Below are 16,170 nucleotides of genomic sequence, written 5' to 3' on the forward strand. Positions count from 1 at the left end.
CTTGTCATTCAAAACATCCCATCCGGTCAAAATTGGCCATTATTGTTTTACCCGAAAACTCTTTCATCATTCCCGGATAAAGAGGGGAAGCTGCTGATACCCAATTTTTACCTATATATTTTTAATATGCATAAATACTTTCAAAATAGCATACATATGTATATATAAGCATAAACAAAGTTTTTATAATTTTTTCCATAATTTTAAGGATTCAAATTGATTTATTTCCTTCCCTTTTATTCCTAAAATCCCCAATAATTATCCCTCAAATTATTGTTGTACTAATTTAGTCATTTGATTTCTATATTTATGCCAAAATATGGTTAAAATATTTTTTATGCATTTTTATAATTGCATTTTTGTATTTTTAAAAGCTAAATTGCATATAATTGCAATATTAACCCCATTAATGTATAATTACATTTATTTGCATAAAATTAACCTTCTATATTTTTTAAATGTTGAAAATTAATTTTAAATCATTTTAGTACGTGAAATTATTTTTAGAAATTATTTATCATTTATTATAAATTATATAGGAAAATTGGCTATTTAAAATATAGCCAGATTTGCCTTTCAATTTCAGCCCAATTTAAACCCAACCCCAGCCCAATTTCTAACCAAATTACTCGACCCCAAACCCTGAACTCGCCTACCCGCTCCAAGACCCGTCAAATCCTGGCCGTTGATCTAAAAGATTAACGGCCCCCGTCCGTTCATTCCTTTTTTTATCCCAAACGACCCCTAACCCTAGCTCATTATTCAGAGACCGCCGCCTCTGTACTCTCTCATCTCCTCTCTTCTCTAAACCACTCAACCTAACCCTAGTTCCTTCAACCGCCGACCTCCCTTTCTCCGGTCTTCTCCAGTGATCTCCATTCAACTCCTAAGCCTCCAATGGATCCTCTATTGCCATGCTCACCTTCTCTGAGGCCTTCAAGGGCCCTGGGACATGCCGACTTGCATCTAGGGTTATCCATCTGGTCTGTTCCTGGCTACTTCAGTATGATTTCAAGCAAAATCATGTTGTACTTGTTACGATCCTTGAGATTTTAGACAGGTTCTTTCATCTCTACTTGGGTTTCTTCTGAAACCCTAATTTTGCTTACATCTCCTAGATCTGTACAATGTTTTTAACGATTTGAGTCTGTTTCTTTGATGTTTTACACTATCCTTGTAACTCTTTACAAGAATCATTGATTTCAAAGTGTTTTCACCTAATTCTAAAATTAGGGTTTTTGGAACTTCTTCTAAAACCTTGTTTAAACCGATTCTTAATGATTAAACTTCTATTTCTTGCATATTACGACTGATTCTATGATTTTACTACCTTTTCAACTCGTGTATGTTGAAAGCCCTAAATTTCTAAGATTTCTTTGTTTGGTTCTGTGTGTTAGCATGACTGCTCGTTTCTTGTTTAAGTTTCTGTGATTATCTTGCCTCGAATCTGTTCTTACTGAGTTTTTATTCTAACTTATATCACCTCTATGTGATTATGTTCATCTTGATTGTTCAGACTTGCCTCTTTCTATCGATACTGTTCAACCTGCATGTTTGCTATGATTGGTTATTCCTATCTTACTCTATTTATATGTTGAATACTGAATCATGACTCCCTCTTTGATTGATTCTGGGTTCCTATTTTTAGTGTTTAATTAAAAGACCTTCCTTTAAACCCTCAATTTTTACCTCTTCTATTCAAATTAACTGATTCGCCTACCTTGTCTGATGTGGTACTCTTAATTAGAGTTTTTCTGAACTTAGCCCTAATTGTTTACCCTATACTTACTGGATTTGATTCTTTCCTTATATGATACTTGTTCTTACCGTTTGAATTGATTCCCTTAACTTAAAGGAGTACTTGTCCTGATTTTGCTCTAATTAATTCTGAGTTCCATAATTATTATGCTACTATGATTCTTACCTTATTTTTATCTAATTTCGAACTACTATATATACACACTCTCTCATTAACACAAGGACGAACACTTTGGTTCAAAAGCTCTCTCTCTCTCACTCACTTAAACTTTGTGCTCTCTCTCTTTTGTGATACTTGCTACTATTCTGAGTTAGCCGGCTACAAGCCAAGGCTAACTATTATGCTCTCTGACTCTTTCACTCTTGACTACTGTCTTCTTTATTGGTATGTTCTAATTTCAGTTCAAGTTCCAAAAACAATATGGTTCTTTTATTGCTTCAATTCATCCTGTTTCTAGTTTGCTTTTACTTATGGTTTTGTTGTGAAACATGCAGTTAATATGCTTGCATGATTAGCATGTTATGAACTCCCCTTCCTTAGAATCAGTATGAGCAAGTTACCCCCCTCTAAGTAGTCTGCACTCCTTACCGGTATGGTTCTGGGATTGAATCATGTGGATCCTATACTGAACCCCCTTAAGAATTGCTGGTTCTGTGACTATGTCTGATCAGTTGTGTCTGAGCATGCTTGTACCAATTCCTAAGATCTTTGCTTGTTATGTGTTTACAATCATGTGTTCTATGTATACCAAAATCCTTTGATCCCTGTCTGTGACTACTGAACTTGCTTTGGTTCTGTGACCCCTGGCTGTGTATGAACCTGTCTTAAAGGTGTTGTGTTTGGACTGTTGTTTACTACTCCACTATCTTTTCAAACTGTCTCTGTTGTTTTACTAAATTATTTCAAACAAACTTCCTTTTAATACAGTTTTCCCACTAATACCTTTCAACTTGTTAAGCACTTTCACTTTACTCCTAAGTCAATAAGTTCTACCCCCTTCGGTATGTGTACTGCCTTGGGATCCTCTTGAGAACCATCTGAACTCTGGTATACTGAGGTTGGTCCTTCCACACTACACTTATTCAATTTTGGTTACCAAGTCTAGGTGTTAGCACTGTCCGGGATCCTTGAGATCCTTAGGGAACTTTCACTACAAGAAAAATGCTCAATAGCGAAGGGAAAACTGGTCCCTAAAAGTAAGGAATTGGTCGCAAATGCTCAATAGCGGCCAGCTAATCTGGTCCTTATAGCTTCCACCGCTAAAGGTTATTAAGGACGAGATAGTGTGTTGGTTGCTAAACCAGTTGCACAACCAGTTTAAAACTGGCCGTTAAATGTGTTTTAAGGACCATGTTTCTGGTGCTTATTTGCATATTTTAGGGACTAAATTTCTGGTCCTTAAAATATTTTCGCGACTAGTTTAAATATGGTCATTAAAACGTTTCACGACCAGTTAGAAGCTGGCCGTTATATCTATTCGGAGAAGTTTAAAGTTGGTCCCTGTAAGCACGTGATTTTTACCCTATATGAGAATTACTCCCAAAAAAATTCAAAATCAAGTGATTTTCCTTGGTGTGCAATTTTGTGAGATTTTGTGATATTTTTGGATAATTATTTGTATTTGTCTGTGTTTGCTTATTTGTTAAATTAATAAAAAAATACAAAAATATGTCGCATTTTTCATGTAGGATTTAATTCTACAATTTGTTAGTAATTAAGTTTGTTTACAAAAATGAAAATTACAAAAATAGGCATCTTTTGCATTTTTAGCATTTAATGTCCAAATATACAATTTTATGCTTAATTATTACTTAATTGTGCGTTAATTGTTATTGGTAGTTAATTTGCGCTTTTATAACCTAATTTAGTTCTTAATAATAATTTAAGTATTTTTATAATTTAGTTTTAGAAAATAAAAGAAGAAAAGAGAACAAAAATACATAGAAAAATCGGATTGGGCCACTTCTTCAAAATTCAACCCCAGGCCCAAACAATTGTCCAACCTTCTCCATGACCCAGTCCATCTCCACATGGGTCGACCCAGTCCATAACCCAACACCCCTATTATCTTACAAACAACACAAAACAAAAAGAAAAAATGAAGAAAACCCTAAAAAATGCTAACCCATCCGCCACCCCTCCTATCTTCTTCTTCTTCCTCAAGCTTCCTCAAGCACACAACCATGGTTGCCCCTCTCTCATTCCTTCCTTCCCCTCACGCCACACACACTCACTCACGACACACACACACACACGTCACCCTCACGACCCCGGCTCGATTAAACGACCCCAGCCCTATCCGCCATTGATGAAGCTCGTCGAGCTCAAGCTTGAGCTCGACGTCCATGTCGCTGCTGCTTCTGTTTCAACCAAACAACCTGCTACTCCTGCCTTCTACTTCATCGACCAAACAACCAAACGACCACAGCCTCGATGAGTCAGCTGTTGTTCGAAGCCCCCATCGCCGCTGCTTCGTCACGGCCAAGCTCACGCAGCTACTACTGCTGTCACGGTCCTCGTCGACCAGTCCACTGTTCCTTTTCCTCCGTTGATGCTGCGTCAACCAGCTGTTGCTTCATCTTCTCCGGCTCCTCCGTTTCGCTGATGCTCCGCCATTGGTGCGCCGACCATTGTTGCTGCTGGATGCTCGTTTCTGTTTTGGGCTGCTGCATGACTGCTGCGTCGGTTTCAACCTCAAGCTCCGAGCTGCCTCGCCAACGACCAAGCAGATGCCATCGTCACTGCTGCTAGTGTTTCCTCGTTGCTTCAGTCAACTTCTTAGATTCGTTCATCGTCGTTTGGTCGAGCTCGTCATTGAGTTCGTCATTGAGTCCGGACAGATTCATTCCCATTCGAGGTTCGTCAAAACAGTCCGTACATATTTCTTTCGATCCGGTTAGTAGATTTTGAGTTTTATTTTGTTCGTATTTGTTTTGATATTTCTCGAATCTAAAATCGGCAAATGTTTGTTTCGTTCATCGTTTGAATTAATTTTTTTTAGTTTGTTCATGTTCTTTGTTAAATTAATTTTTCAGATTTCAAATGAAAGATTAATTAATTGTTTTTCATGTTATTTCATGTTTGTATTGTTGTTTAGATAAATATTTGTTAGTTTAATGTTTGTTAGATTCAAATTGAAATTTAATTAATTATTTCTTCAATTTGTTTCATGTTGTTATGTATTTTCCAGAAATTATTAGTGTTGTTTGAGTCATGTGAATCCGTCATGTTTGTTGCTTAAAAATAGATTTAATTCATGTTCGTCTTGGTTTGAAGTTCATGTTTAAATCCAGTGATTTAATGTGAGTTTATGTTTGTTTGTGATTTGTTGATTTAATTTGAATCATGCATATTGTTGTTTGTATTGTTGTCTCTTTGTTCATCCATTAATGGTCTAAATTAACCAGGATTGGTTCCCGATATGGTTGATTTATTCCCATTAATTTGGAGTTGTGTTGTTCATCGTGTTCATATGATTTGTTGTTGAAGATTGTTGAGAAATTGGTCATCTTGACTATATTTTGGTTAAGTGATGATTAATTGATTGTTTAGGGCTGATGGGGGTAGTTTGGTAAATTGCAATCCGTTCAGGGGTAAAATGGTAATTGCAATAAGTTCGGAGGGGTAGTTTGGTAATTGAACATTATTTTGATTCTTTATGTTAAGCATGGGGGACAAAATATAATGGGGTGGGGTTTTTGATGTACTTGTTTAATATAATGGGGGACAAGACAAAATATAATAGGGAGGAATATTGTATTTATTTAATGTAGGCATGGGGGACAAATTATAACAGGTTGGGAATATTGTATTTATTTAATGTAGGCATGGGGGACAAATTATAATGGGTTGGGGATGAAGTAATTATTTAATGTAGGCATTGGGGACAAGGTTTAAAATAAAGAAAACATTAATAAGTGGGACAAAGCATGCGATTGGGGGAATAATTTGGGGTTGGGAATTCAAGACAAGGTCTTGCTATAAATAAGAGTTATTCTTGACATAGATAGGGGACTTGAATGAGAATTATTGGGAAGACATAGAGACTATTAGTGGGAGAATATTTTTGAGAGTAATAGATTCTGGAAAATTTCAAGAGTGTTAGAGAGTAAAAGAGAAAGACAACTCGAACTTCTACTTGAATAAATTCCGTTTGTCTTTTCTCGAGTGTCATTCAAAATCAGTAAACTACTGCATTTTGTATCCGTCTCTCTTCTGCTTTGACTGCGGTTGCACTTTGGTATTGCTGAGTTTTCAATCTGTTACTGGGTTATTCTACTGGTTGTTACTAGTTTGCGGTGTTGCTGAATCTGTTGTTGCTGTGGTATTATTGCTGCTGACTCCTACTTCTTTTCTTCTTGTACTGCCATTTCCAGGTACACATTTGTACACTCTCGGCTTGAAGCGAAAATGAAATATTAATCAGGCGTTGTTCCTGTTGAATCCCTCCTGTTTAGATTTGTTGTTGAATATAATTTTTCTTTCTTTGTATAAAAATGTAGTCGATTTATTAATAAGTAATGGGGTTGCATATGTATAACTTCTTCATCTAATAATGTTAGTTGAATTAATCAAATACTAGGTAATTTGTTTTGATATTATGGTGTGTCAATTTCATGTTCCACTATTATTGAATAATAGAATCTAGAATGAAAGCAGTTTTTCTTTGTACGAACTCGATCGCAATTTTCCATTCGCATTAGCCGTAAACTAATAACTAATAAGCTACATTTTTGGCATGTAATTAATTAAGAGATTTTCTTTTCTTTTAGAGACGAACTTAATAGAAAATATAGTCACTGTAGGTTTATCCTTAAAATAAAATGAGACGAGCCTCGCCAAATAAATCACACATCGCTGGGGCCCTCAATAAATACATAACCATTGACTAGACTTTGGATTTGGCCGTTTAATGAACGTTCACGACCTCTTCCTAAAATAACAATACGTTAGTCTCTTTAGGACGCGCCTTAATAAATCTTACCTTCTTAAACTCGGGTGCACATTTATGTGACCCAAATCTAAATCTCAACGGAGTCGAAATGTGTTTCTAATCACGGGTACATTGATTGTGACGTGGTTCGAGATGCGTGTCCATGACGTTGCAAATTCCTTTTAAAAATAAGAATGAGATGAGCCTCGCCGAATAAAAATATAAAATTGCGGGGCCCTCAGTAAATATTTGCTTTAAAATTGCTTAGACTTCGGGATGGACCGTTTAGCAAAAATTCACGGCCCTACCCAAAGTAGATGATACGCTAGTCGCTTTAGGCGTGCCTTTAATAATTTAATTTCCTTAAACTCGGGTGCACATTGATGTGGCCCAAATTTAAAATCTCAACGGCGTCAAAGTGTGTCAACGACCACGGGTACATTGATTGTAACGCGGTTCGAGATACATTTTCACAACGTTGCAATTCCTTGTAAAAAATAATAATAGTAATTATGAAAGCGGTAAAAAAGTTAAAATTTGCACATAAGTTCATATTTGTATAAAATCAGATAATCAAGCCGAATATAACAGTTGAGCGACCGTGCTAGAACCACGGAATTCGGGAATGCCTAACACCTTCTCCCGGGTTAACAAAATTCCTTATCCGGATTTCTGGTACGCAGACTGTAGTATGGAGTCATTATTTTCCTCGATTCGGGATTAAAATTGGTGACTTGGGACACCCTAAATCTCCCAAGTGGCGACTCTGAAATAAACAAACCAATCCCGTTTCGATTGTCCTTTAATTGAAAAAAACTCCCTTGTCCCCTCGCGGGGCGGAAAAAGGAGGTGTGACAGTCCCTAAAGAAATAAGTCACAAGTCCCTAAATCACATTTAGTTTGCAACTAGAAAATCGAAAATATTAATATATTGATAATGTTGCTTTCATAAAATAATACCAAAAATGATCAACATAAGTTAATTAGTTGAATCGTACATCAATGATGTAAGTTAGTCACAATATTGTGTTCATAAACATTTAGCAAAAAACTACATATACTAATAATATCCCTCGATTGTAATGTAAAATTTTCTTGAAATTCCCAGCAAAATGATGGTTGATCTGTATATCGTCAAAAATCGGCTTCTCGTAAACTTCAATATCCAAAACTTGTTGAAGAAATAAGAAATTTCAGTTAGAAAAACTATATATAACACACGTATATATACTCAAGTTTTCAAAAAAAAGTCTAGTATCAACAATGATTAGGATACAACCGACTTGCTTCCCCCACCCAGACAACAAAATTTAGTGAAAGAAATGATAAATAGATGACTTTGCAAATTTTAACCACATAAGAGGTAAAACAGTGTCAATGAACTGAGCTGTAGAAAGTTACTCCACAGAGATCAATCATGCACATTAAATGCACTCATGCAGCCTATCGGACCTATTCCTATCAAAACCCTATCGTTTCTTCGTGTAGAACCTTCTGTTCATTGGAAATCTAGAGAAGTCAAGCGCATGTTAGCCATAGAAAAATCTCCAATACGCAGTTGTTGGTAAGTTTTCTTATGGATGGCCAGATTTACAAGAATTACGAAGATTGGTTCCAATCCAAAGTGAAGTTAAGTGTCCCTGCCAGGTTGGTTATTTGTGTGATTGACATGTTTTGATTCGTTTATCACTGTTGGAGAATTATGTCAATATAATGTCCAAAGTTGCGCACTATATTAAACATCAGGATTAGTACTACCAGATAGATCTCTCAAATATGATACGTGATTTAAGTCGGAGGAGGAAACCCCTAGTGTTGTAGCCTAGATTTCTTTTCAAGCCTTGTCTCCTACCTTTTTTGTGAAGGAGTCATGTTTAGAATAGCTTCTGCTGTTAGGAATCCTTGAAGATTAATACGGCTTCTCAAAATAAGACTAGACCTAGTTGTGTGAGGGTGAAGGTGGAGGTTAATCTACCGGATGAATTTCCAAAGTAAATTCAAGTTGAAGTAGAAGAAGTTGAAGATGATTATACAGGTGAAGTGAAGTCCGAACAGTTTTAAGATTAATTATGATTGTCTGCCCAAATATTACAGAGAAAGCAAATTGCAAGGCCACAATGAGGTAGGGTGCAGAATTCTACATCCTGAATTAGTTCAAGAGATAAAGGAATGTGTAACAACCTTTTTCTTGTGGGACAAGCAATATGGCTTTTCCTACAAAATTCTCGGGCCAAAATAGAGTAGTGATCATTGTTGTTAACAGTTTTGACTGGAAGATCAGCTTTATCCTTAGTTTATCATCCATCAGATGAAGTCATTAATTCCTAATATATAGAGGGAAAAAAATCATTTGCTAAGGAGCACTGCTGCATGTAAGAAAGGTCTCCGACAATTGCAGAAGCTAGTAGTTGACATAAGAATTTAGTTTGAGAATGTTCAAAAGAATAACTAACTAGTTTCTTGCCACCTTTAACCAAGTCAAAGGAGAAAAGCCCCTGAAGGTGAAAAGGTTTTGATCAATAATCAGAACTTTGGTAATGGGAGACTTACTAAAACTTCCAAATCCTAGGTGGAAGCTTCTTTTGGGGAAAAAGATAGCAATGAGGATTGAGGACACTAGTTCTAGTGGTGACATACAGGAGGAGGGCATAATGGTCATGACTATTCAGTCACACCAGGATCCAGGAGATTCCTTCACAATCTCTAGCTACTACAAAAGAAAACTCAGATTTTCTTAGGCCCACACCATCCCTAAATTAATTTTCAAACATTATCAGACAGAATCTTGTTAGAATTGACACCGATGAAATTTGTAATTAATAGAAGAATAAATTTCGCAAATGATATACAATAACATACACTTAAATCAACAAAATAAATTGAGGTTTCATGTAAGTTGTTACTCACCTGGTATCATCAAGGATCCCAATAGTCATTCTCCTGAGCTGGAGGCTGGAAATTAGTTTGTTGTGCTAATACTAATTCTTTTATTTTCTTCTGTTCTCTTATCTCATTTTCGAAGTTAGACAGACAATCCTTCAAAGACTGATTTTCATTTTCAGTTGAACGTAGCTTAGCCAATAATTCAGGTTTTGAGGTAGTTCTCCCTTTCAAATCTTTCACCTTTAATCCACCCCCAAAGCCAAATACATGACTATGACTTTGAGGTCTAAAGCATTTTTCTACAATTTCTACGTTAGAAAGTGACGGTTCAGACTGCACCAATTCCTTGATTTGAGCCTACAAAGTATATATTTTTATCAGATCCCATAATAACTAAAAGTAAAGAACATGTTCAATAACCAAACGCACATGTTTCTCGATTGTTTTAGCTTCAACAAGTGTGTTATTCTTCTTGCGAGTCTCAAAGAAAATAGTTGTCAAATCTGGTGGTTTGCCATCTTTTTCGCTCTTTACATAAAAGTAAATATGTCAAATAATATCTCGTCAATATTAAGCAAAAATAGATTTGATGATAACACCTTTGATAAATAATCTCTCTAATTGACTTGCTACCAATATGATGAAGCATCTTCAACTTAGTTCTATTTGCTGCATTCCTATTACTTCTCGCCTATATTTGAGTGACAACATTAAATCAAATGTTATAAATAAGTTATCAATTAAAATATTACTGTATAAAATAAAATTACATAATTAGGTATTATGTCAAACCTGAAAATTTTCTGTAGAAAAATGTTCCTTTACCAACCACTCCCATTGTTTCTTGTCTACCCCCTTGGGCACATTCCTAAGAGCCTCTTGGATTGGCTTACCCTTCACATATTTTGCATGCAATTGTCCTCTCCATTTGTTCCATAACTCTTTCATCCATCCCAAAATATGATCGCGATGGATATCCATGTCATCACTCTCAAATTTATCCTCCAATACATCAAACATAGATTGATATCCAATATCATTACAGAAATTCCATGTGATAGAAGAAAACATAGTTTTACAATAAAGCTTGAATTAACAAATGCCTTAGCTTTATTTCAATTTTGTGAATTTAAAACATAGAACATGCACCAACAGTAACTGCATCATCCAGGTAGTCCCAATGGCACCAGTAATGATATGCAAATGCACGAAAATGGTGAATATTTAAGTGTTTCTTCACACTGAAACTGTCCATTCCAATACGTTCATTGTAAACAACTAGGTTCTCTGTTTGGATACCTAACTAGGTACTTTGTTTCTTTCACTAACCTACTCCAAAAATCGATTCAGGTAATGAACAAAACATGCCTGACCAGTGACGTTCCAGAAGCTTGCTATGGTAAACAACACAAGTTCCAGCAAATAGAAAACCGTAAACTTACTGATTCTGCTGAGACATTCTACATCAAGGTTTCATAACAGATCATCATATCACAATAGAAAACAAACTACATACAAATAAAAGATGCATTTTGATATCTAGGCCCTAAACTACCACATATTGCTATTACAATAATTAAATTGAATCCAAAAGTCAGTAAATTGTCTATTCCATTCTGTATCAGACAAGTGTTAAGTAGAATCCACATGAGTTCATGCAAACTCTCTAAAAAAATTAGTTGAACCACAAATATCATACATAAAGGATAAACAATCCTAAAGGAAATAATGAAAACAAAATACGATATGAAGGACAAAATTTCATAATCTAGAAATGGTAAAACTTCATCACAATTCTTCAGTATATATATATATATGTGCTTGCTCCGATTCATCTGCTTCAAGATCATGATGTTTTGGAGCTCCTAAAGTTTTTCCAGATTTACAAAATAGAGATAAACCTCCATCAGAATTTTTTAAACCACCATCGTAATTTCGTTCTGGCCGATTAAACTATGTCGATTCTATTTAGATACCTAGAACATAAGATCATACATTCATTTGCAAGGTACCCCTCTACAATTGAACCTTCTGGACAAGCCCTATTACTAATGAGAGATTTCAAAAAATATAACCATCGTTCTATAGGATACATCCACCGATACTGAACCGGTCTAGCAAGCTTAGCTTCATTAGCTAAGTGAGTAGGCAAGTACACCATGACATCAAAAAATGTGGGAGGGAATACCTTTTCTAACTTACAAAGTGTTATAGGAATTTGAGCTTCAATCTGATCCAAGTCACTAGTCCTTAATGCCTTTGCTCCAAGCACATTAAAAAATAAAGACAACTCGATAAGGGGTTCACACACTGTTTTGGATAGCATACCATGTAGATCAAGAGGGAGTAAATGTTGTAGAAGAACATGGAAATCATGACTCTTTAATCCAGAAATCTTGTGCTCTTTCAAGTTAACATTTTGAGAAATATTAGATGAAAATCCATCTGGTACCTTTAAATTATTTAAGAAAAGGCATATGTTGTGCTTTTCTTGGGGAGATAATGTGTAACATGCAGTTGGAACTTCATATTTTTCTCCTTTTCTGATTGGGTAAAATTCCGACCTAATGTTCATTTCTTGCAAATCGAGTCGAGTTTTAATGGTGTCCTTGGTCTTTCCTTTGGCATTCATGATCGTCCCCAAAATATTATCACATATATTTTTTTTCAATACGCATAACATCCAAATTATGTCGCAACAAAAGTGATTTCCAATATAGAAGTTCAAAAAAGATACTCCTCCTATTCCAGTTATCTTTTCGAACATCATGTGATATCTTGGTCCTTTTCTTTGGATCCTTTGTTAACTGTAACCCTTTAAGATCTTGCACTTGATTAAGTATCTCAATACCAGAACGCATTTTTGGCGGGAGCCTTTTCTCTTTTGTGTCATCAAATGACTCCTTATCATTCCTCCATTTGTGATTAAGAGGAAGGAAACGCCAATGACCCATAAAACATTGTTTCTTACTATTCTTCAATCTGATTGAGGAAGTGTCTTTATTGCAACATGGGCATGCCAATTTACCTTTTGTACTACATCCAAATAAATATGCATATGCTGGAAAGTCATTGATGGTCCATACAAAGAAGCATGTAACTTAAAATTCTGTCAGCTTGACGCATCAAAGGTCTCAACACCAATTTCCCATAACTCATTCAACTCCTCTATCAAGGGTTGAAGATATATGTCAATTGCATCTCCTGGACTATCTGGACCAGGTATAAGCATGGACATAATGAAATTTTCTTGTTTCATACACAACCAATGTGGTAAATTATAAGGAATAAGTACCACAGGCCAAATACTATATGAGGTTTTTGAATTCCGAAATGGCTGGAATCCATCACTAGCAAGTCCAAGTCGAATATTACAAGGCTCAACCGCAAATGAGGGATGAAGTTCATCAAATGATTTTCATGCCATTGAATCAGCTGGATGCCTCATTGTTCCATCATCAACCCTTTTATCATGATGCCATGTCATTAGAGAAGATGTCTTTGCAGACATATACAACCTTTGAAGCCTAGGCTTCAATGGAAAATAACGTAAAATATTTGATGCTATTTTTTTACCATTCTTATTCTTTGCTTCCCCGCTATGTTTATCTATTTTCCATCTGGATGCACCACAGACTTTACAGGAATCAAGTAAATTATCTTCCTTCCAATATAGCATGCAATCATTTATACAAGCATCAATTTTTTGGTAGGAAAGCCCAAGGTCCCGAATCACCTTCTTTGCCTCATAATATGAATTTGGCAAATTCGCTCCATCAGGCAACATCTCATCCTTCAACATTTTTAATAACATTGTAAATGACTCGTTGCTCCAATGACCCATACTTTTTATGTGAAGCAGTTTAATCAAAGTGGAAAGTTTTGAAATTTTGGAACTTTGGTATAGTGGCTTCTCGAAATCTTTCAATAGGCTGTAAAACTTTTTGGCTTCAACATTTGGTTCTTCTTCAAGTAAATCATTGCAACCAACATCAGCAGGGCCTCCATCATGATTAGGATACAAATCCCTTAGCATTTCATGTATTTCATCCTTATCCTCATAATCATCTACTTCATTATTATCTTCAACTTCGCATTCCAACTGTGGCTCACCCAAAACTTCTCCATGATGATACCAAAAAGTATAATTTTGAATTATTCCATATACTTTCAAATGTATCTCGCCTGTCTCACGTGTTCCTAATGTTGTGTTACAACATTTGACACACGGACATCGTATTTCATACAATTCTCCTATTCTTCTAAAGGCATAATTCAAAAAAATTTGCACTCCAATTAAGTAGGATTCGTCAAGTCGGTTATCAACAAGCTGCATTCATCGCTTACTTGATGCCATAACCTTGGATAGTAAATAGAAATAATATTTAAAAAATTAAGATCACAAAAAACATTAAGATGCACATTACTTATAAAAGAAAGTACTACGATGCACATTACTTGTTATTACACTTGCCAGACTCATCTTTATGACTAAACTTCTTACGATTTTACAAGAATAAAATAAATTACAAGTTGATATGCATAACATATAACTCACAATTGCTCAACAAAATGAGAAATTAAAACATATAAGACACTCTAAAATTAAATCACTGATATTTTATCTTGTCTTCCTTAAATAAAAAAAATGATACAATAACTATCATTCTACTATTAAAAAAATTGTAATAATTGTTATCTAATGAAACACTAGCTATATTTGTCATTTTTTTAATCAAGAACTAGTTTTATGTATATATATTTGAAGTATGGAGTTCAACCATATCCTAAGGATAGCTTAAAAAACCTACAGGTAAGCACAAGAACATGAAATGCTATTTATCTTTAACATAATCAAAATCCAACACCAAGATTTGTTAATTTAGTGAAGAACTATATTTTCCGCTCCATCAAATATAATCTTTTCCAATCAATTACATTATAACTAGAACCAAAATAGAGCCTATATTATAATAGTTGATATAGTTGATCATTAATATGTTAGTGTCATCTAGGTTCACTTGTGGGTGGCAAAATAAGGCAGAACTAGGAGAAGGATAGAAGGAAAAATGGTACTTGGATGTATTTCAAATTTTTTGTTGTTCAGAATAATGTGTTTGCTTTTTACTGCACAACATATGTGCTGGAAAGTGTAGGAAAACAGTTGACAACTGACAGTAGTGTCTTGTGAACATGATTAATTTAACGCTCAAAACATTGACCTTATCAGAACATTACGAGGTTCAGCCTATATTCTCTTGCAGTCCTAATACGAGCAACCAATACCCATTTTTGGTGAAATTTCAGTTCTGGGTTTCTTGACATTCTCCAATGTCCGATGATTTTACGAGCAACCAAACCGCCCCTCTTTTGTACAAATTTCTCCACACAATAAAGATCACCCAATTTTAAACCCAATAATCTCACTTTTATCACTCACACCAAAAAAGATCACTATTCAAAGCAACCAACAAGCTGCAAAATGGTACTAAAAGATTTTTCCACAACAGTGTTAGGTCAGAGTTTTACTAAACACCAAAAGTACAAAATGTAATCTTATCAAAAATCTCAACTTCAAGCTTTATAGAGTATCTTGCTGTTACAGGAACTATGTGACTTTGCAGACATGATTTCTTAATGAGAATTATACTTTTTGTGCTGTAAATATTTATTTTATAATCATTATAAAAGCAACTACTTTTAACTTATCTTCATTCTACATTTTCAATAAACAAAACTATATAAACAGGAAAACCTAAAAGGTCAATTAGTAAGAGAGATTTCTACATATAAAAACAAAAAATAAAAGAGAAAGAAATTGAAGAAACCTTTTGCGATTTCTGATTCAAATTGAAGAAATTGAAGAACCCGGATTTTGACTCTCCATATATAGAGTTCTAAGTTGCAGAAAACAAATAAAGAAACAAAAAATTAAAGAACCCCTTTTGCAATTTCTGATTCAAAGGGAAAAAGGACACGAAGAAGAAGAAGAAGAAAACAGAACATATCAAAGAGAAAGAAATTGAACTTACTCTTGTTTAGCGGATAATCCAATAGTATAATTTGTAAAGTACTTTGGAGGATTAGCGGCCTCCAAAATTTAGTGGCCTCCAAAGAAGAAATTGTGTAAAGTACTTCCCCCTGAACAACACCCTTGTCCTCAAGGGTGAGGACTTCAATCCATCCAGGATCAAATGGAAAATGTGAAGCTACTTCAATTCTTAAAGTTCTTGTCCTTGGATCGAGACATCTCTTCGGAACCATTCTATCGGCAAGCAAATTTTCAGCACCAATGATTATGACGCATTGAGGTATTTCTTCAATGCTTCTGACATCTTGAAGCATCTCTTCTGGAGCAACCCATAGCAATTCAGTCAACCGATGAGACATGGCTGGAAAGAGTAATTGCTGAATATTATTGAACAACTCCAACAAAAGATTTAGTCTGGTACCAGCAATGTTCTTTTGAATGTGCCTAAAGGTCCATGGAATAGAATCTATAACAAGCTTGAATGGTTTCTATTGTATTAAAGAAGAATAATGTGCAGTAGTTGCCTGAAAAGGGAACTTAAGCCAATGCTTAAGATAATCTTCA

At 35.1% G+C, this 16,170-nt stretch overlaps 1 protein-coding gene across 1 annotated transcript; it reads right to left on the reverse strand.

Moving 5' to 3' along the window:
• Positions 1-7,636: 7,636 nt before the first annotated feature.
• Positions 7,637-15,243, reverse strand: LOC107775916 (uncharacterized). Its single transcript, XM_075224955.1, has 2 exons — positions 9,600-15,243; positions 7,637-7,863 (listed from the first exon to the last, which is right to left on the reverse strand). The coding sequence occupies exon 1, from the start codon at positions 13,909-13,911 to the stop codon at positions 12,994-12,996; it is 918 nt and encodes a 305-aa protein (XP_075081056.1). The 5' UTR covers positions 13,912-15,243; the 3' UTR covers positions 7,637-7,863; positions 9,600-12,993.
• Positions 15,244-16,170: the final 927 nt, after the last annotated feature.

This window comes from Nicotiana tabacum, chromosome 11 (genome assembly GCF_000715075.1).
Source record: "Nicotiana tabacum cultivar K326 chromosome 11, ASM71507v2, whole genome shotgun sequence".
Lineage (NCBI taxonomy): Eukaryota > Viridiplantae > Streptophyta > Magnoliopsida > Solanales > Solanaceae > Nicotiana > Nicotiana tabacum.

Coding starts and splice junctions, on each gene's coding strand:
- LOC107775916 (XM_075224955.1), bottom strand. CDS start 13,911: ATGCAGCTTGTTGATAACCGACTTGACGAATCCTACTTAATTGGAGTG.